Source organism: Manihot esculenta, chromosome 4, assembly GCF_001659605.2.
Source record: "Manihot esculenta cultivar AM560-2 chromosome 4, M.esculenta_v8, whole genome shotgun sequence".
NCBI classification, from domain to species: Eukaryota; Viridiplantae; Streptophyta; class Magnoliopsida; order Malpighiales; family Euphorbiaceae; genus Manihot; species Manihot esculenta.
This window is the reverse complement of record NC_035164.2, coordinates 4,884,254-4,906,767: the sequence shown is the minus strand read 5'-3', so window position 1 is coordinate 4,906,767 and position 22,514 is coordinate 4,884,254. Positions and strand designations below refer to the sequence as shown.

The 22,514-nt window shown below is 30.7% G+C and overlaps 2 protein-coding genes across 2 annotated transcripts; both read right to left on the bottom strand.

The window, feature by feature from the left end:
* Nucleotides 1-5,423: 5,423 nt before the first annotated feature.
* LOC110613914 (2-(3-amino-3-carboxypropyl)histidine synthase subunit 2) lies at nt 5,424-13,213 on the bottom strand. Its single transcript, XM_021755326.2, has 10 exons — nt 13,049-13,213; nt 12,246-12,469; nt 11,026-11,134; nt 9,895-10,249; nt 9,189-9,258; nt 8,939-9,006; nt 7,523-7,638; nt 7,322-7,428; nt 6,272-6,411; nt 5,424-5,998 (listed from the first exon to the last, which is right to left on the bottom strand). Exons 1-10 carry the CDS (start codon nt 13,127-13,129, stop codon nt 5,757-5,759), a joined length of 1,512 nt encoding a protein of 503 aa, XP_021611018.1. The 5' UTR covers nt 13,130-13,213; the 3' UTR covers nt 5,424-5,756.
* A 4,987-nt stretch (nt 13,214-18,200) lies between these two features.
* On the bottom strand, nt 18,201-20,606 carry LOC110613192 (signal recognition particle 14 kDa protein). Its single transcript, XM_021754208.2, has 4 exons — nt 20,468-20,606; nt 20,105-20,198; nt 19,874-19,983; nt 18,201-18,568 (listed from the first exon to the last, which is right to left on the bottom strand). Exons 1-4 carry the CDS (start codon nt 20,468-20,470, stop codon nt 18,413-18,415), a joined length of 363 nt encoding a protein of 120 aa, XP_021609900.1. The 5' UTR covers nt 20,471-20,606; the 3' UTR covers nt 18,201-18,412.
* Nucleotides 20,607-22,514: the final 1,908 nt, after the last annotated feature.

The following is a 22,514-nucleotide window of genomic DNA, read 5'->3' as shown; positions in this document are numbered from 1 at the left end:
CTAGATGACATAGGTTTGAAAGAAGACATTATGAGAGAGGCTCATAATACTAGGTACAATGTCCACCTTGGAGCCACCAAGATATATCAAGATCTGAAAAAAGTGTATTGGTGGCCTTCTATGAAGAGAGAAGTCGCTCAGTTTGTGTCCTCTTATGAGGTGTGTCAGAAGGTGAAGTTGGAACATCAAAAGCCAGTTGGAATGCTTAATGCACTATCGATTCCATAATAGAAATGGAAAAACGTGGCAATGGATTTTATAGTGGAGTTACCAGTGATGTCCAACGGACACAACTCTATATGGGTAATATTGGACAAATTGATCAAATTTGCTCTCTTTATTCCTATCAGGAGTAGTTACTCTATGGAAAAATTGGCAAAGATCTATGTGAAAAAATCATTAGGTTGCATAGGGCTCTAATTTCTATAGTGATAGATAGGGGATCTCAGTTTATCTTCAGATTTTAGCAGAGTTTGTAGAATGTTATAGGCACAAGGTTATATTTTAGCATTGGTTTCCATCCACAGACTGATGGACAATCAGAAAGGACCATTCAAACCATAGAGGACATATTAAGTATGTGCGTACTAGACTTTTGTGGTTCTTGGAGGCAACATCTACTATTGGTGGAATTTGCTTACAACAACATTACCATGCTAGCATTGGGATGGCTCCCTATGAATTTTTATATGGAAGGAAGTGCATATCACTTGTCTATTAGGAAGAAGTTAGAGAAAAGGGCCTTAGCAGGGCCAGAATTAGTAGAGATCACCAACAGGGTGATGCCCATTATCAAAGAAAGAATTAGAACAGCTGTGAATAGGCAGAAGAGTTATGTAGACAGCTATAGAAAACAAGTCATCTTTCAGGAGGGACATATGGTAGTGCTTAAAGTGTCTCATATGAAAGGGGTGATTCATTTTGAAAAGAAAGGTAAACTAACTTCAAGTTAAATCAGCCCCTTCGAAATCTTGCAAAAGATTGAAAATGTATCTTACAAGTTAGATTTATCTGTTTCCATAGCAAGACGATTTTTTATATTTCTATGTTACGAAAATTCATGTAAGATCCAGTCAAGATTCTTAATAAGCCTGATATAGAGATCTTAGAAGATCTTATCTATGTTGAACAGCAGTACAGATCCTAGATATGCATATTAGAAAGCTGAGAAATAATAAAATTGCAATGGTAAAAGTTTTATGGAATCACCATAATATGGAAGAGTGTACCTGGAAGACCAGAGAGTTGATACTTATGTAGTACCCTTATTTTTTTTGAAGTAAGTTATTAGATGGTTTTATGTGTTTCTTGATGTATACGCTATGTGTTTATATGTATGGTTGAACATTCTAGGATGAATATTCTTAAGGAGGAAAGAATGTAATACCTGGCTAAACTCCAGTTTCGGAATTCTAATTTTTCAATGGAATCTTCGTTGAAATTAAGAATCTTAGAACTGAAAATTTTAGAAGGGTAAAATGAGTTTTTATAAAATGAAGTTTTAAGTATTTTAAAATGTATTTTTAAAAAAATGAGATTTTTTAAAATATCAAGGTTTGGCCACCAAACACAAGCTGGCACTAAAAGGCCTCCAACTCGATTTTGAGAGGAGTTTTCCTCTCTTCTTTCGAGCAGAGTTGAGCCTAAGAAACTTTTGATATTTTTCATTTTGATTTTCCATAAATCCTTTAGAAATTCATGAGATTTACCTTTGTTTTGAAGAATTAAATTGAATTTTTGAGTTTTAGCTTTTGGGATATTCGGAGCTCATCTCTTCTTCTCCAAATTTTCCTTGTGGTTGTGGTTGTATTTCCTTTAAGAGATAAGTTTGGCTTTCTCAAAACTCGTTGCTTTTGGTATCAATGCGAGTTGTGTGTAGTTTGAGTTGCTAGAATTAGAATGCATGCAAGGTTAATATCTTTTTCCCTTTTTATGTTGAATCTTGAGTGTCTATGTGTTGAGTTGATTACATGTCGAGTTTTGGTTCACAAGATGAAAAATATTTTTATATGTTCTATATCATGTTTGGAATTATATTAGGTGTATTAAGATGTATAGTAAGCTTGCTATGGACTCCGATAATATTAAGTCGATCTGAATCCTAGCACCGGTAGCGGTTTGATTTTGGAATCGTTACAGCGCCAGTCTTTGTTTTACAATGAGTGCCATGTTAAAATATTGAAGATCCTTAAAGCTTATTCCTCCCTTGAATTTAGGCTCACACATGGTATCCAAGATAGAGATCCAGTGTATCTTATGATTGGAATCATTATTGCCTCGCCAAAAGTTGGTTATTAACGAATTGAAATCTTTACGTAAGCTCGAAGGTAACTTGAAGCAAAACATAACATAAAAAGCTATAGCAAGAAGATTAGATTTAATCAAAAACTTTCTTACCACCTTTGGATAGATGTTGTTCCTTTCAACTTGCAATTTTAGTAGTTATGCGCTCTTTGGAAGAGTCAAAGATCTGCCTTTTGGATATCGTGATCTCTGATGGAAGGCCTAAGGACTTGCCATGAATATCAATATGGGGTATGTATAAAATATGAGCAATGTTGCACTTGAATTCTTTTGGCGTATTTAGATTGAAGTAAATATTGAACTTGTTAAAATTGATAGATTGACCACTTGCTCTCATAACAATGCAAAAGTGAGGCTATTTCCTCCACATCTCGATTTGTTGCTATTGGGTAAATAATATAATTATTCGCAAACAAAAGATTTGCGAGCTTAGTACTATACGTGGATAGTTTAATACCTTACATACTAGAATTCTTGATCTTATGAGATACCCTTCTTAACATAATAGGAAAAGATATGGTAATAGTGGATCACCTTGCTCGATGCCCCTGGAAGGATGTAAGTAGCTAGTTTTATATCCATTGACCTGTATGGAATATGCCATTATAGTAATTTCCATAATTTTGTTATATTCTTGATGGTAAAAAATGAATTTTTATTTGGATTTTGATTTTAGCCAAGTTTAGAGTTGAAAGTGTTAAAGAGAGCCAGTAGAGACTTTTAGAGTTGTTTTGGACTAACGGATTCTGTCTTGCCCAAAACTGTGATCTAAGCTCGACAGATAGACAGTAAAGATTATATAAAATTTAAAATAGTTTAAATAGTTGCAAATACGACCAAATTAAGGATTATGATAACAATAGTAGAAGGATTTATCGATTTATTTCTTCCTTTTAAATTTAAACATTTCCTTTAATCTTTTGGTTGGGAAAAGCCTATATATATAATACACTGTTTAGGAGTAAGATGATATCTCCTCATCTTTGAATTCATCTCATCTTTGAATTCATCTCCTCTCTTCCAATCTCTTAGCCAAATCATTTTCTTTTCTTCTTTATATTTTTGTGCATTTTTACAATGGCTCTTAATAGTTAAATTCTTTTTTCAATTGAAAGTTAATTTAGTTGAGATTTTTATCAAGTTGTGAGATCTAATCTCATTTTTCGTTCATTTTAATTTCTGTTTTTATTCTTTTTCTATTTTTTAAGAACACTACCTCCGTTATCTTGGTTATTCAAGAGATCTATTAAATATTCTAATTAGACTACATGTTGCTAATAACTCAAGTAAATATATAATTATTTAACTGGATTAATATAAGTAGCAATTAACGTATCTATTTATATTAAGGAATCGAATGATTTGGTTTAAATAATTCGTTTATAATTAATAATCAAGTTTGGATATTTTTTTCGTAATGCAATTAATTAATTAAATTTATATGTTTATTAGGGTTATTAATTAATTAAAAATTAATTTAACACTTTAAAATTTAATTTAATTTTAAGGAAGAATTGATAAAATTTACTTGTTTAAACATTTTAATCAAATAATAAAAAATTAAATAAATTACTATTTGAATTAATTATTAATTGATAAAGCTAATAAGTAAATTTTCTTGAATCAAAACTCCCAATTGAGATTTTTTTTTATTTTAAAATTTCTTTTCTTTTCTTTTCTCACTTAGTATAACTAAATTTAAGATTTTTATAGGATCAGCACTTATTCATTTTATTTAAATAATTATTAAATTGAATTATTAAATTAAAAAAAATCAATTATATTTAATAAATTCTACACCCATCAACCGATCATGATCTATTTATTTCAAGATGTCACGAAAATTAAAATATTTCAACATGCGCTCTAAATAAGCTCATTCGTAAGCCTTACAAATATCTAATTTCACAGCCACGACATAGTTTTGAGACTTCCTTATCAACTTTAGAGTGTAAAAAACCTTATCAGTCATTAAAATATTATTTAAATTGAGTTTATTCTTTGTAAAAGCACCCGGTTGGATATCAATGATAAAATTAATGAATGGTTAGAGACGAGCTGTTAGGATCTTTGAGATAATTTTGCAAATAGCGTCGTAGAGACCTATAGGTCCTTGCTTGACAGATACAAGGCGATTAAGCTTGTTGATGTCGACTTTGGAATTACTATGGTGTGACCTGCTCTCCATTATTTCAAGCTGGATAGTACTGAAGACATATCGCTATTATGAATGGGTCCCCAAGAAGCTGAAACAAGATCCGCAAAATCAGTCGCCAAGCACCTGTTAGCTCGAAGGACATCAATTGGTAGGTACAATAAAAATCAAATTCACTTCTATTCAGTATTATAACTATATTCGATATTTTTTTTTAATTAAAGCTAAAAAATTTATTATAAGCCTTGATTGTCCACCATCCCACGCTGTAATATAATTAGGTAAGTTATTAAACTAATCAAAGTCATTATTATCATAGTTATATATCATCTTCTCCAAGTGTGTAAACTATCAAAGCTATGTCCATTCTCATGGACGATAACCTCCAGATTGTGCAAAGCAGAATCTGCAGGATTAAATCTGCAGGCAGGTTCATTAAGTGCAGAATATGCAGGATTAAATCTGCAGGTTTATTAACTATGTTTAATTCTGAGTGGTTCATCAATGGAGCTAGTGGAGCTTGCAAGTCTTCACAAACTTATATACATTTTAGATTGGGAGCTTGAGTATGTCCAGGACCGAATTTGGTTGAGTAAATAACCACTTTACCTTCTTATCTCCTATCTCACATGCGGTGAAGACCCATTAAAATTGGGAAGGAGACAAACAACCTCTCTATTAATAAATTAAATAATATAATTATTTTAAAATGGAAATAATTATATTCTTTTTTTTAAAGAGAGGTGGCCCATTTATCAGAATCGTTGGTTCAGTCTGATATTTATTTGATTGGCCACAACTGAAAATTTAATTAGTAATGAAATATTTATATTTCTATTAATCATATTACAATTAATAATAAATATTTATTTTAATAAATAAGAATAATAAAATAATTATATTACTATTAATTAGGTTGTTGGTTTTATGTTGATCGGTCCTGCTTATCACATGTAAGACGTGGTAAAACGTCCCAAAAGGTATAAATTTTAGGATTAATTGTAAAAAAATCTAATACATGAAAAATTTCTATTTCTGTCCAGATTCTCACATTGGACTTGATTGAATGAGTCCTGAAAATTATGAACACCTTATCTATTTCCTGTTCATGTGTATTCAGGAGTGAAACGTATAAAATTAAGCATCCCTCGTGCAGAACCAAACCTTTGTTTCTTTTTGCAAAGCAAATATGCATCTCTCTCGCTTGCTGAGCTCCTCCCACCTTGATAATCGCAGACTATATCCCAGGTCAATTCTCTCCTTATCTCCCTGTGTTTCTCATAATTGAGAACAGTTACTAAGCTTGGTTTTTCTCGTGTTCATAACCCGATGCTTTACCTGTTCTACCGATCAAATATGGTTCTGGCGTGGCATTGTCGATGTGCATGTCAAGGCCTTGATAAGATCGATTAGCAAAGTACTGGGCTCCAGATTGTATTGTTCTCTTGATAAGTGAGGTAGAATTTGCGTCATGTAATTGCAGGGCTTTCTCTGTTGCATTAGCTAAAGCAAGAGCTCCATCTTCTTCTTCAATGTTCTCTGCTTGAGCAAAAGTTTCATGATTGTCTCAGAATAATCACTATCATATGTGAGACAGTTTATATGAGCGCTCATTAATCAAATGCATGTTTTAAATGCATTTTATTGACTGATAATTCCTAATTAGTTAGGGGGTTCAAGTCTTTTGAGCAATTCGTAAATTAGTGAAACGCATTCAACTATGCGTTCTTCATTAGTTTGGCAAGCATCTTCAATTTGCCAAACTAATTCCTACTTATCCAGAAGTAAAGTAACTAATGGAGTAAAACCTACCTTGCAAATCAAAACCTTCTACATATCTGCCTTGCATGAAAGAAAATCTTGCTTCTTCAGATTTGTTTTTTCCTTCCACTGGAGATAAATTAATCAAATCCCGAAATTCCATCACATATGCTCCTGTCCATTGGCTTCCTCTGCAGAATGAAATTGCAAATTTAAGCATTCAGCAATAAATGATAAAATAATACCCAAAACTCTAAATATATTCGTCTAACATTTTCTAGTAATCAGATTCGATGACAGGAGCCCTCAATTTACTTTCAGCTCATTTTTCACTTTCATAATACAAAGCATGAGTGTAAGCCAATCAGTGACCTATGCAACAAACAAGATGCAAGTAGAACAACTAAACACTAAGGATACTAGTTTAGTCATTGAAAACCACGAATTTAAAAATTAATAATAAAAAAGAACTACTGTATACACCTAAAAGTCATAGCAAATTGAATGACATCTCCTGTGTTACGAAGCTTATTCATTTAGTTCAAAAAGAAAAAGGTTAGATATGAATTAGATTTGAAACTTAAAATGGAAAAACAAAAGTGTTACCATGAGTTTACCAATGATCTAGATAAAAAGAACATTACTAGTTAACTTACAAAGGCAATAAGAAATATTAACTTCTATAAATAATATAATTACATCATCTAAGAACTTTAAGACTTTTTTTAATTTAACAAGTTCATGGAACACATATGCTTGCCAGTGCAAGAAATCCTAGATAACTGGCCCCCCAAAAAATGAAACATCCAAGAACTTATATTCAGTTTGGCTGAAACTGAATTTACGAAATATCTAAACTCATTTAATAAGCCAAAGCCAAGAATGACAGGTTTAGATCCCATCAAGACTCTCTCTTTCTTTCACACATGCACACATTAATTAATGCCATGGCAATCAGTGTCACTCTTTTAGATCACAATTACATTTTGAATTACAAAGGAAACCAGAAGTAACATATGATGAGCCAGAAATGAGCATAGGCAAGAAAAAGGTAATAATACTGAGTTGCAGAATGGAAACTTGAATAAATATAAGCAAAACCTGCTGAAAGCTACCATGGCTTCAAATGGAGTGATAACTGGAGCTAAGAACTCCTTACTATCCAAGAGAGAAGTTTGAGCACAGGAAACATAGATGAAAACGTCACACTGTCACAAATAGCAAGTATTACGGTACAACTCCAAAATAATAATCTTTCTGATCAGAGGAGAAATTTATCACTGCACATGAATTGAAGCTCACCTCAGGAAAATTGGCAAGTTTTGCAGGGTTTGGTCTTCCCATAACAAGAGTGTAAGCCTTTTTCCCAGCAGAAGTGATTAGGTCTTTCATCTGATGAATCATGTCAAGGTAACCAGCTGCATTAAAATGAACTATTTTAGAAAAATTATTATCAAGACATTAATAAATAAACAGTAACAAATTGATGCATATAGTACATATGTAAAGCAATATATAAATCCCAAACAATTAAAATGTCTAAAACACCATAACAAAAACCTTTAGATATAGTTAAACTAACCCTGTTGTAGAGAAATAGTTTTCTTGTATTTTCACAATAGACATTACAACATATAAATATACAAGAGACTTAGATAGGAACGTAAATCCCTACATCAAGCCTATGTTCATATTATATGCGTTTATATGAAATAATCACCATCTAGAAAGGTCTAGAATACTGTCAAAGAAATGCCCACATTTAAGAGAGGAAAATGATAATATATAATAGGGATATTGTCCATAAAAATCCCAAACTATGTATTTTTTTTCCGTTAAAAATATACGGAGAAACTCATTTTTAGTAACAGAAATCCCTAAATTAATAAAGAAAAAAACCTAATTAGAGTAATATTTAAATCTAAAAACAAATATAGAGACAAAAAAAAGTATTTTCTTATCCTGTGATTAAACCTCCAACACCCAGTCCAAAGCAAGTAACAGAAATGCAAATGGGTGAAACAACTCTACTTAGGGGTTTCTTATGCTGAACTGATATTCTGTGTTATTTTTTAACAGAAATATAAACAGATGGTACAATTGTAAAAAAATTAATAGTATAAGGTATTTTTGTCGGAAAAAAAAAGAGAAATTAAGGGTACAATTATCAAACAGTACAAAGTTTAGGATTTTTATGGACATTTTCCCTATATAATATGATGTCAACCACACAAACGATTGCCTTACAGATGTGATCATCGATGAATTCTTTTCATAATCAACCAATCAGAAGGATAAAGAATCATGTGGAAGTAATGACAAAGAAGGGAAAAAAGCAATAAATAATAATGACAAGAACATTGACAGATTCACTCAAATCGCAATCCATTAATAATCAATGAAGACAGCATACAAGCAAAACAAAACTAAAAATAAGCATCTGATTTCAGATAAGATAAAAGAAAAATAGTTGTGACTGAGAATTGAGTGAAGAACAACATGCTTAGGAATTGATTGGACTGTGTTTGGAAGCATGCGCAGCACAGATTTGTAGAAGGTGACAGTAGAAAAATATGAAATCAACAAACAAAGAATTGAAAAGAAATGAGTAAATAAAATGGAGTTCAGAAATATACATACGTAGATAAAAAGCAAGCAAGTGATTGCAAGATTGTTAGTACTAAAAATATAAATAATGCCAAACAGAATAGATCATACCTACACCAAGAGTTCCAACCAAAATTCCAACAATGTTAGCATCTTTTGCCTTCTCCACCAGGTAATATCTGCAATTAAAACATTCAAGAAAATTATGCAACACATAGAGAACATTAACGATGAACCTCCCCAGAAAAGGAAGAAACTATATCAGGGAGTCATAATAAAAGAACAAAAATAGGTATCAGTTCATAGTGAGAGGCAAAGATTAAAGGTGGAGTATTTTTATCTTGTATAGTATCAGTAATACCTACGCTTCAGAATCCTTCTCTGTTGAGATAAATCTGTCACCAATCGATTTTCTTTTGCATCATATCTGACTAAAACATGCAACCAAATAAAAAATGAGGATTTTTCTAAAGGAATACAAAGTACTATAGTTTTATCGTGATTTATGTCTATTGGATATCTAATAGTGTGTGAATAACAACGTCAATTCGCTTGCAAAAATAGATTTCCAATTAAGCTATTTCCATAACAGCAATGTAGGACAACAACAACAACTCAGCATTGGTCCCAAACTAGGTGGAGTCAACTAAAATGCAGTTATCAAAACAAAATGTTTATTACAAGGTGCTCACAAGTACAGATAAAAATTGGACAAAGTTCAATGATGAAAGCAAGTGCAGATCACAGCTTAATTAAAACAATAGATTAGACCAAAATTAACAGAAGATAAGAAGTAAGGAACTCTGATCATACTTAACCACATTGAAACTAAAGCAATTGGGAAGTCAATTGCCAAGACTGAGGAAAAACATTGAGTACTCAAAATAGTCTGCCAGAATCTAGAAAGGCAACCCAAAGTATAAAAGATAAAGACAAATGTCTTCAACAAATTTTGTTACCCAAACTGGGGTAAAGCGACATGCATAACATTTTATTAAGCAGTCACATCTCAATATCTAAACGAAATTTTGCAAAAAATTTTAAGCAAAACATTGCAACACTTATACCTATTTCACAGTCATTAAATGTCATGACAACATTTGCAAACGCTGAATTGTCAGCACCAATCCATACAAGCAAATAGTCATCCATCCTGTGTCCGTTAGGTAACTCCCACATCAAACCACCAATCCTATGCCCAGTACCAGCTGCTGCTCCAACATCATCAATAGAACTGTATTCACCAAATGGTCCGGCAAGCCCATCAGGGTTTTTTTTATTGTCAGAAGGATTTATTACTGAACATATAACATCAGCAAAATGGATGTCTGGATGCTTCGGCGCAGCTTGCATTGACATTGATGACACCAACTCCTCTCTAACATGTGGGATTGCATATGCATATTCCAGCCCATAAAGGACCTACATGGAGAGGAAATAAGAAAAGTAACCACGGCACATATATGTAGTAGTTTTCACTTGCAATAAACAGTGTCAGAAAGGATTAACTTACTAAGGAACACATGATCAATGCAGCATAAGGATAAGATAGGAGAGCAAATGGGAAGCAAGAATTCATCCATATTTGCACCACAACACATTGAAAGACAATTTCTTTGCACTATTATGCAGACTTGGAAAATTAAAATCCTACAATGCTGCGGTTTTGTTTAGCATTACAACACAAAGTTGCTAAGATATCATGCCAATCAAATACCAAAGAAAATAAAAAATTGTGATTACTAAAATTCTGTTTGGAATGAGACAAAAAACTAAATACAAATAAATTCCTTCAACCACAGAAGGGCATCCGAGCATCAAAGCTCAAAGGTCAAAGCCTTAACAAGCACAAAGTATATAGTACAGCTATATCAACTATAATTAACATGCACATCAAGTGAGGTGTATACTAGCTTTATAGTAAGGTAATCCACTCCACGGTCTCCACCAACCAACAACATGCAACTAATCGCTTTCAAGGGTGCCCCACAATCATCATGTCAGCTTTTCCCTCAAAGGCTCAAGTACAATAGCATGTCTCAATGTATAAATAGTTGACACATAGTTGAGCATGGCAAATTAATATGTCCATGTTTATTATATGGCAAATTAATATGTCCATGTTTATTATTTACATTCATTATTGCCACAATATTAAATCAGTCAACAAGTGAAGATGAAGAATCTCTTTATTCTACCATAATAGGCTTGCTGTTGGTCAAGGCATAATCTGATAAACTTTTAGCACAACTGGATATGCTAATGGAAGCCTTTCCAAAAACAAAGAATGCCGGAACGGTTGATGTCCTGCCAACAAAGAATGGCATCAAAAAAATTGTGTCTGTGTAAGTGAGTGCGTACAGAGATAGAGATAGAGAGAGAACAATATTTCTTATAAGCTCTAGGTACTTCCCAAGGCTGGATTTGAGAAGAAATTGTGTAAATCACAATCATCTTCCCGATGGACTATAGAGTAATGCCAGCAAATAAAAAAAAGGGGGAAGAATAAAAGAAAAAAAGCACCAGCAAATACATTTAGTTTAATAAGGAACCATAGATTTTTTTGCTGAACACGAGAAGAAAATATCTAGGTTTCTTATCAATACAAAGATTGCATTCCAGAATGCACATAAAACAGAGGATAATCCAGGTACAGAGAGCAGATAAAATATAATTCGTAGAATGTAAACATCACTATTAGCAATTCATGATCTCGTAACCTATTATTTTCCACAGGTTGTTACTTGTAATAGATATAGACATAACAACAATACTAGAGTTGGCAATAAAAATATCTTCACACCAGACCAGATGACCAGTAGTAGTATTTCTTACCTTTCTATAAATCACATTAGACAAATGTGCTCATGAAGAAATTTAAATAGATGTGAGAATCTAATAAGTAGCAAGGCTTATAAATAAATGTCAAAGCCCTAATCTGGTAATGCTTAGCATGCACATTTCCTAAATCTAATGATTTGATGAATGCTTGCATTAAAAGACCAAGATTACCATGTTTTAAAAAAATTGAATTTCAGAATTCCCTGTTGCTACCAGCAAATTCATGAACTTAGGCCAAAAAAAAAAAAAAGTAACAGCTTTAAATTTTTTCTTTGGGGAAAAAAGGAAGTTCTAGGACAGTTTGTATATTTACTGTATTTCCTACACAGGCAAAGCCTAACATAAACTAGTGAAAGTCAAGCTTGCTACAACAAAGCAGTACGGACTACGGAGAGGGGAGAGGAAACAAAATGCACAACTCAAGTACAACACAAAGAAGTTCAGATTCAAGATAAAAGACATGTACATCATTAATGACTAAACCATCAGAAGTAACAAATCCTGCATTCATATAAAAGTACTCTATAAATGTTGAGAACTAGGAACAATTTCATAAAATGTGCTGATAAGTACTCACGGGCTGAGACAAGTATGTCCGTAATGTATGACACAATCAGCATCAATGTGTGAAGCTCCAACTTCATCAACACAACAACTGCCATAAGTTGTGTCTGCCATTACAAACAATCGAACCTCTTTGCTATCCCCATTTTGTTCAGTGACAGATTCTCTGAGCAACTGAAGTTTCTCCCTCAGATTACTTACCACTCTGACTGAATCTTTCAATAACTCATCTGGGAACTAATAGTAAAATACATGCAATTAGGTGTAAACCTTAAAATCTGTACATGTAAAAGAAGAGAAAAGGAAATTCAGAACTGACTAAAGTTGTCTACAACATAATAGGCCAAGTTGCCAACTAACTGTTATCTTAATAATTTATGAATCAACATAACTTGACCTTTAATTTCCTCCCCTTTCCCTCTAGTGTCTCAACAACCAAACAGAAATAGGTTGAAGATTTTCACATGAGCTTTAAGATTAAAGCAAAACGCATAGACCAAGAACTTTCTCAACGGGAAGAAAGATCAATATCATAATTAATACGAACAAAATAAGAAGAAGACTAAGAAACAAAATTTCGAATCTTCTGCAGTCAGCTAGACTGAGTTCACTTGCTTAATAGAATAAATAACTTAAAAAAGAGTTATGTTTCAACTTTTTTGTTTCCTAAGAACCCAAACCAGAAACAACCTAATACTGTAAAAACCCAGTACATTTTACTCCATTTTCTCAATAGCCAAACAGTAATTCCAAACTTATAAGAGGTTTAGTAGGGATATACATCTAATCCCTCTAAAGCAACTCCGAATCCTGTACCTGTAGAGCAACACTGGTGAAGCCATTGTTGTGAATAAAAGCAGCAGTGTGGTCAATTTCGTAAACTTCCTTGAAATCCATGGCCCTCCGCGTTTCGCAGAGGAAGCAGATGAAGAAGACGAGGAGGAAGAAGAATGGAAGAACCCGATTTGAAACGGGCAAACCAAATCAGGTCCATTTCGTTTTATACCGACTGTTTTCCTCCAATTGGGCTTAAATGAAATACCCGACCCATCCGGCCCAGGGTCATCTCACTTATCTGGTCTCTAAGTTTGTCTAAAAGGTCCGACCTATTCAGTTTTGATGAAAAATACTAAATTTTATTAAAATACAAAATATCATTATAGAAGGGAATGTTCTAATATGTATTTTTAAAAAATAAATGGATGAAAATATTAATAGTGATAAATTTTAGGGACTAAATAGATATTTATTTGAAATTTTAATAAATAAAAAAATAGATGAAAGACCTAAAATATTTAATGAAATCAAAATTTAAGAAAATTATAATGAATTTGAAATATGAGGATCAACTTATTAATAATAATAATATTATAAATATTTGTGAAATTTACTTATAATTTTAATGATAAATTCACCAATCAGTAGTAAAAATGTTATATTTCTCATTACCCTCCGTTTGTTTAAAAAAATAATTTTTATATAAAAAGTAGTTTTTTCGTAAAAAATATTATTTTATGATATGTCTTTCTTCATTGTAATTAGAAAATAAATTATATTAATAAACATATATATAATATATTAATAAGATTTTTAAAGTCTAAAAAATACATAAAACTATTTAGTTTTAATTTTAAAAAAGAAAATATTTTTCGAGTATTCTAAATATTAAAAAAATGTAAAAGTATATTTTTAAAAATAATATTTTTTGTAAAACAAATAAAAAATAAAACAATAACTTTTTATAATAAATGATAGTAAAAAAACCGTAGTAGTATTCTACCTAAATGCTTAGCTTATAATTATATTTGTATTTCATGGAATAAAAAGACATTACTTAGCTAAAAACAACCAAGCTGTTAAGCACTATTGCAATGTACCACTGCAATGTCATGAACAATGCGAAAGGGAGTAGATGCATCAAACCCTTGAGAAGATGAGCTATTGCTGCGGATTGACAAACAAGAATTTTGTGATGGAGGAAGTCGGAAAAATCTTGTGGTGGTGGCCGCAGCAGCAACATTGCTCCAGAGATTCTGAGGCTGAAGGTCTTGCAGGAATCATAGATGAAATGCGGCAAATAGTCTTAACTGCCTTCGACTTTGTTTTTCTGGTAATAATATTTGCTGTCTAACTCTCTTTGCGAGAGTACCACCTACCATTTTATATGTTCTTAAGGTTATTTAAAATCATGGTTGAGCTTTCATTACTACTCAAATGATAAAATTATTTATATGTTCATTGTATATGTTCTTAAGGTTATTTATATGTTCATTGTATATTGCTAAGTAGCATGAAATTTGAATTTCTTCCTATATGAGAATTCAACCTGATTGCAAAATCTCCATTCAATTGATTATGGTGTTTGTCTTATGCTTGTAATCGGCATCTAATATCAATGCAAATGTATGCAAAAGTGCATCCTCCTGTATTTGAAGATACTAAACATTTAAGGAAGCTCCAAAACAAACATGTTAGAAAGCAAAAATGCATGCATCCTTAAGCTGTGTCTAGAGTGAAAACTCAAAAGAAAGCCAACTTATCTGCAACTATCAAAAGTTTCAATTACAACAAATAATCAACTGAATATTCTCAATTTTGATTAGAATTGGTCATCTTTCAATTTCAATTACGTTCAATTAGGGTATGTTTGGTTTAGAGATTCAAGACAGTGTTATATATCCAACCTATAATGCTATTTGAAATAAAAAAATAAAACGAAAAAGGAGTGAAATAAATTGGATTGAGAAAAAAAAATATAAAAAGAAAAGGAGATTTAGGGAGAAAATAGAGGAGAAATTTCTTATATTTGATTCTTGAATGAATTTCTCGAAATATGAATTATACTATAGTCTTGTTTGGTTCAAATGTATTATTTTTTAGGAATTTACTTTTCGAATTAATTTAACTAAGTTAAGATAAATAAATTATTTTCTTACCACCCTTAATTTTTTGGGAAATTTAAAAAAAATTATTAACCAAACAAAAACAATTTTCATAATTCCTAAAAACTTTAAATTTTCTAACTGAGTTACCCCAAATAAATAAGACCTACATGTGTATTCTAGTGAAGAAATAACTTTTCTTGCCACTCACTAACTAATTTCTAACCGGCTCTAATTTCCATACTCTTTTATTACAATGTCAGCCCCAAAGACCCTCTATTTATTTTTAGCGCCCTTTACTCTTCTTACATAACATTCTCCACTTCTAGAAATCATTCTTGTCCTTAAGAATGAAAAAGAGAAAACAATCAGCAATTCTTACATAACATTCTCCACTTCTAGAAATCATTCTTGTCCTCAAGAATGAAGAAAGAGAAAACAATCACCAAAACATATTGCAATTATAGACCACATACATGCTACTATTAGGAACTGTAATGAAATTCAATGTCCAAAACTACTATATTGAAACTGGACTTGCTTTCTTCATGTTTGCCTTTCTTTCTCTGTCTTCTCCATTTCTCAAATATATCTTCTTTAGAAATTGTAGATGCAGCTCCTTTAAAGATTAATTTTTGTTTCTTCCTTCTTAATACCTCCCACTTATCGACCATGGAAATTAGGAATTCACTAGAACTTACAGTCAGTCTTCAAATTGTAACCACTTGCTTGCAACATTCCCGTTTCTTCAATTTCTTTAGCTTTTTCTTTATGAGAATCTTTTCAAGAATCTCAGCAATAAAAGGATCCCACTCCCAATTGACTTGTAGTACTCTAAAATTTTTTAATTGCACCCCAAATGCCTTTTCGTAACTTCAATAGTCAAGATCAAGAATAATACCACGCCCACCTGGATTTGAGGGCTGTACTTTGCTTTGGGAGTCTTCCAATATTTTTCCAGCAACAACGATGTCAACGAAGCACTCGCTAACCTCCAATCTTTGTTCAAATTCACTAGGTTTTCCCACTTGAATTGACAAGCCAAATTCATCTCCATGGCTCCCGGAAGTCGCAGTTTTATGGACTTTGGCTGAATCAATTGTGATCTGGACTTCACCTACAAACCCTTCACTCTGCTTTTTTTCTGGGGTCTTCAACAATATTGTCATTCTTTTGTCCATCACCAACAATATCGACCTCACCTTCTTCTCCATCTAATTCATGAAGCCCTATATCTAATTCCAGCTTGTCTTCTACTTTTGACATCAAGGATTTTGTCATCTACAATTGAAGTGAAAAATTAAGGTTGACCATCATTAATTCCACAATCAGATTCTTCAATAGGCTTCAGGGATGGACCAGATTCTGATGCAACTCTAGAGGTTGCAATATTTCCCATTTCCACTTGCATTACTTGATTTAATTCACACAATTTTTCCAATCTTTGACCACATTCTTTTAGTATCTCATTTTCTCCTTGAAGTCCTCTATCTAAACGTTCACAAAGACATGGTAATTTCTCTATTTGCCAAGGCTATAGTCCCATAATTGGTTGATTTGGATATATTTGTATTCTAGTTATAAAGAAGGAATGGAAATTTCAAGAATTCCAATAAACAAGTCCTTGAAATGCTGGAAGTGAGGTATTAAAGAAAATTAAAGACAGGAAACCAGAAAACAATAGAAGAAAGAATTTGGTTCAAGAATTTAAGAAAGAAAGAGGTTCCAGAGGAAGAAAGAAGTGCATACACAAGGTTTTGCCAAGAAGAAGAAGAAACAGAGCAAGATCAGTAGGAAAGCAATGGAAGAAATTTTTGCAAAGGAGAGGAAGAAATTCTGGAAAAGAAAGAAGAGAAAAATTGAGGAAGAAGGAGAAGAATAAGAAATTTTAGGAAGAAGAAAGAAGAAATAGAGGAAAGAAGGCAGAACAAAAGAAGAAAGAAAGCAGGAGAAACCTGTAACTTGACAGGGCTTGCTACTGATCTGCGCCTGATTGCAACTCCCAGAAATTCATTTGGAAGCAAAGTCCATCCTTGACAAAGCTCTTATACCAATTGTTACATATCCAGCCTGCAATATCATTTGAAATAGAGAAATAGGGAGAGGAAAGGACAGAAATAGGTTGGATTGAGAAAAGAAATAGAAAGGGGAGGAGATTTTAGAGAGAAAATAGAGGACATATTTCTAGTATTTGATTCTTGAATTAATACAAGCTACTCTATATATATGCATTTTAGTAAAGAAATAACTCTTCTTGCCACTCACTAACTAGTTCCTAACTGACTCTAATTTCCACACATGTTTATTAAAATTTCAGGCCCAAAGACCCTCTATTTATTTTTAGCACCCTTCATTCTCTTTACATAACAGGCAACTGTCAGAAGTTTCTTGAACTGCTGCAGTTAGAAAAATTGAGAAATTAGAGTTCGGATAAAAAGACCATTTTACCTATTTTTTCAATATATATTATTATTTAATTTTATTTATTTATTTTAACAATCAAATAAATATAATTAATAAATAAAAATTATATGCTTATTTAAATAATAAAATAAATACTTTTTATATAATAAATTAATAACTATATTATTACTTTAGTAGTAAAATAATTTATATGAATGTATCTTATTTTAATAGTAACATAAATTTGTTAATTTAGATATCAAGAGTTGCAATTGCACAAACTTTTACTAAATTCTTAACATATATCAAATATTATGGGCTATCAATAATAGTTATCAACTAATAATAATGGCTATCAACTACCACTTATCAGCTCCATCTAACAATTAAGTCAAATAAACCCTGTCAGTTAAAATTTTGATTTAATTACCCAAATGATTATCCACAGCTAGAAAAGGCAAAGGTCAAGAGAGAACTATTCAACACCATGAACATGATAACCAACAGCAAATAGTTTATATGAATAACTATCAATGTAATGCCAAAAATGTGTAGGTTACGAAAAATTTCAGAAAGATTGTCTTCATAATCAACGCAATCCAAAATGAAAACCATTTTGCATGATCCTTGTACTTGAGTGGCCAATCTCATGAACATGCATTCTGGTTGAAACTTCAGAAATATTTATGGTTTTAAAAAATATATATATAAACCAACCACGAGATATCTACAATTCATTTTTCCAAAATTCTCATATAAATGTTAACAAAATGAGAGGACCTAAATGAAACAACGTCCAGAAGAGGGTAGTCAAAAAAAATCCCATCCTTCAAAATCAAGCAAATTTCCTTATATTCTGATGGTAAAACCCAAAAAACCAAAACCACCTGGGAGTTCAGGCTCTCTTGGGCTTTTTTGAGCTACCTTCTTTCTTATCAGCCCCTGCAGCCTTTTTCTTGTCCTTCCTCTCCCTCTTCTTTAAAGAAGTCATGTGGGCCTTGAGAATAGTTGCATATGAAGCTTGAAAGCGCTGGTGTTCCTTTGGCCCAACCTTCTCAATAAAAAACAAGGAAACAAAGTTAGCCAAGCTGACAAAATACACTCGCAAAGAACCAGAGAACACAAGGAAAATACACAAATGCTACTACTAATCAAATCACAAAGATGGAGGCCAAGTATCTATAAGATCCTCAAATTTTTAAACTGTTCCCCTTATGGGGCAACAGAACACAAAATAGAACAACTTATTATAAAAAGGTCTAATGATGGCCACAAATATTGCATCTACCTAGTGTGATGTATGGAATAATGCTTCAGAGAAAAGCTCAAGTCATGCTTTTGTATCTCAATATACTCCCAACTGAATTACCCACCTCAGTCATTGCATCATCAGTCACATTATTAATTATGTATTACAACTCTTTTTTTTTTCTTAATGTATGATTGAAAGGTCCAAGTTCAGGAAGAATATAGCATGCCATAAAGTTGCAAAAGAACCTTTCTACAACATAGAATTCAAAGGCTTAAATCATTAATGAACTTTCCTCATTGATTGATACTTTATCCCATCTACAGAGAAAGTAATTGAATCAACAAACCTTGCTACCCCATGTCTCATCTTAACTAAAGTTCATAAGATCATCAAAAGGATATGGATAGCACAAGGCACTCAAATTTTAAAAAGAAATGCACACATGATCACAAAGAGAAAGGAGAAGGAATAGGGACATGACAAGTAGAGAAAACTATCAGGTCAGCCCAAATCCTTGTACCAGCATTATACAACTCCATAGATTTCCAAATTAAAATAAGAGAAATTTGAAACACAATTCCGTTAAATTAAGAAGGATATTCAATTTATTAAATTGGCAGACACTCCCTAAAGGTCATCTCTAGAGTAATTTACAGTAACCTGAGTTCAGATCCCAAAAGATACGCCATCAACTCAAGTATTAAATGCATGAATCAGGATCAATAAGGATGAATGAGCTAAGGTTGAGTTCCAATAAGTACTAAAAACGAGGAAACCCAAAATAACTTCTCTAGTAGTAGTAGTATTTAGCAATAACAAAATGAACAAACAAGCATTGCCAGTATCTGATTTACCCAGAAAGCAATGTGTATCTAATTCATGTAAATTTTCAAATATTCCTTGGCCTCTCTATGTACTACAATTAATGAATTAGTAACTCAAACTTTGCCATCAGAAGTCATACATAACCAACCAGATTCAAGTTCAGAAGAAACTAGAGCAATTCTAACCCAGCACCATAACATTTGAATCAATCTATCCGAGTGCAAAACTGCAAGCTTAAAAAGAAAATATATAAATGGTTAGAGGGAAAAAAGTGCATACTGAAGTAGAGATTGTCTTCTTGCCATTGGTTGCACGGATTAGACACCTATATTCAAGGGGTTGACCAGCAGTTGCCATTTTATTTCTTTGCACCTTAGACTTCAAAGATGCTAAAAGATACCAAGAAATGCAACCAATCAACATCCCACGCATAACTCCTCACAATTTAATCATCTCAATACAAAGAATGCAAATTAGACTCAGTAGGGATCTAAAGGACAATATGCTCACATCGTTTGAGAGTAACCCAAACAGTTCCCTTCTCAGTACTGTGTTCGAACATGCTTGTGAGTTCATTAAGAAAGGGGTCTGGCTGTAAAAGCACCTGTCAAAAGGGAAACAAAATTAGCACAAAATCACTTTGTTTATAAAAGGCCAAATTAATTAACATTCCAAACGTAATCCAGAAAGTCACATAAAAAACATCATACACATTATAAATTCTAATAGCGAAGTTTCGGAACCCTAAGATTGCACAAATGGCGAACAGCACATTCTTGTCATCCAAAATCAAAACATGGATCGGGTAAGAAACCAAACGCATAACAGAGAATTATATCAATATAATGATCGAAACTGAAGATCTAAGATTACCATGATTATGCGTTGGATTGAGATCTCTCTAGCTGTAAAATCCCTCTCCCACTCTCAAGCGAGTCCGTCAATGACAGGTTAAAGCAACCAGTACTGCAGCCTCTGAGCGCTATTGTACGTTTGGCATGACAAATTATTTAAATAATTAAAAAGTTAAATCTATTTTGAATAGGCCGATTGATCTTTAAAAAAACTCCAATGTATTTTAATTTAAATTTTTTAAATTTTAATTTAATTAATTCAATTTTTATATTTTAAAATAATTTTAATTAATTTATCAATTTTTAAGTTTAATAATTTACGTGATAACGTGATAGTTTAACCGGTATATTATATATATTATTTTTTTTATATAAATAAATAATTAAAAATTAAAAAAATCAACATTTATATTATATTACATTTTAATTTAAATATTTAAATTTAAATTTAATTAATTTAATATTTATGTTTAATATAATTTTAAATCAATTTTTAAAAATTAAAATATAAAAATAATATTAAATATAATATTTTATTATTTTTTAAAATATAAATTAATTTTATATATATAAATAATATTAACTCATTATATATTTAATTTTAAAAATAATAATAATTTAATAATTAAATATATCGTCAATAGCATTAATTATATATAAATTTTATTTTATATTAATAATTATAATAAAATATAATATCATTATAAAGAAAATATTAATAATAAAATGTTTTTTATTTATTCTTGTAGAACAATCGGAATGATATTCGATTTATTGGATTTAAAATTAAATCGAATTAAATATATTAAAATTAAAATTTTGATATTTTTGAAAATCAAATCGAATTGATTTTAGTCAAAAATTAAATCAAATTGAATCGATTTGATTTCATTCGATTCAATTCAATTTGAACGGTTTGAATTTTTAATAATTTTTTTATTTTTTACACTTTATTTTTAATATTTTAAAATTTAATTAAAATATTTTAACCTTATATCTAATATCTTAATATTATTAAAAATAATATATTATTATCATTTGATTTTTTCTGATTAAAATTAAATCAAAATAATTAAAATTTTTTTAAAATTAAAAATCGAATCGAACCGAACCGAAATAAATAAAAAATTATATTAAAATTTTAAATTAATTCAATTGGATCAAATTTTTTATTTGAAATAGCTCATTCCTAATCAACAATGCTTTAGAATAGATTATTGTTCTTTTATATCATTAAATTAAATATATTTTAAGGAAACATAAATATATATAATGTGTAACTATTATTTTCTGTTATCATTATTTTCTAAATAAATATTTAATTTTTTATCAAATTAAACTTTATTCAATATTATAATAAGTAAATAATAAATAATTATATTATCAATACTATAGTTTTAAAGTAAACTATACACATATAATTAATATGCGATATAATAAATATTAAATTTTATTTCAACTTAACATTTAAGTAAATAAATTTTAATAGATTACAGTTTTGCTTTATAATGTGTAACTCTAATTTTATTTTTTAAAATATTTTTTTTTTTAAATGGAGAATAGAGATTAGAAGAGTAAAATATAAAATCTCTCAAATTTATTCGGATGCACTTATCATAAGAGTCTGTAAATATAACTCTAATAATCTATATTTTTATAAAATAAAATTAGGTATTATCTTTTCTCTAAATAATTTTTTATATATTATATGTATTAATTTAAAAACATAAAAATATTGTTTTTTATACTAATTTTATTTTTTAAAAATATTATTTTTTAAAATAGAGATTAGAGATTAGAAGAGTAGAATATAAAATCTCTCAAATTTATTCGGATGCACTTACCATAAGAGTCTGTAAATACAACTCTAATAATCTATATTTTTATAAAATAAAATTAGGTATTATCTTTTCTCTAAATAATTTTTTATATATTATATGTATTAATTTAAAAACATAAAAATATTGTTTTTTATAGGTATATGGGCATGTAGAATTTTTTATTTGATTATTGAAAATTAATCTATCATAATAAATAAAATTTCATTAAAAATAAAAAATAAATTA

Bases quoted from the DNA above. Each gene is read 5' to 3' on its own strand.
- LOC110613914 (XM_021755326.2), bottom strand. From the start codon at position 13,129: ATGGATTTCAAGGAAGTTTACGAAATTGACCACACTGCTGCTTTTATT. The intron at 10,250-11,025 runs GTAGAATAAAGA...CTCTCCATGTAG, and splicing joins CCAACAGCAAGCCTATTATG to GTCCTTTATGGGCTGGAATA. The intron at 7,639-8,938 runs GTATGATCTATT...ATTTTAATGCAG, and splicing joins GGTTGGAACTCTTGGTGTAG to CTGGTTACCTTGACATGATT.
- LOC110613192 (XM_021754208.2), bottom strand. The intron at 19,984-20,104 runs GTGAGCATATTG...GGTATCTTTTAG, and splicing joins TTGGGTTACTCTCAAACGAT to CATCTTTGAAGTCTAAGGTG. The intron at 18,569-19,873 runs GTATGCACTTTT...TTTATTGAGAAG, and splicing joins AGAAGACAATCTCTACTTCA to GTTGGGCCAAAGGAACACCA.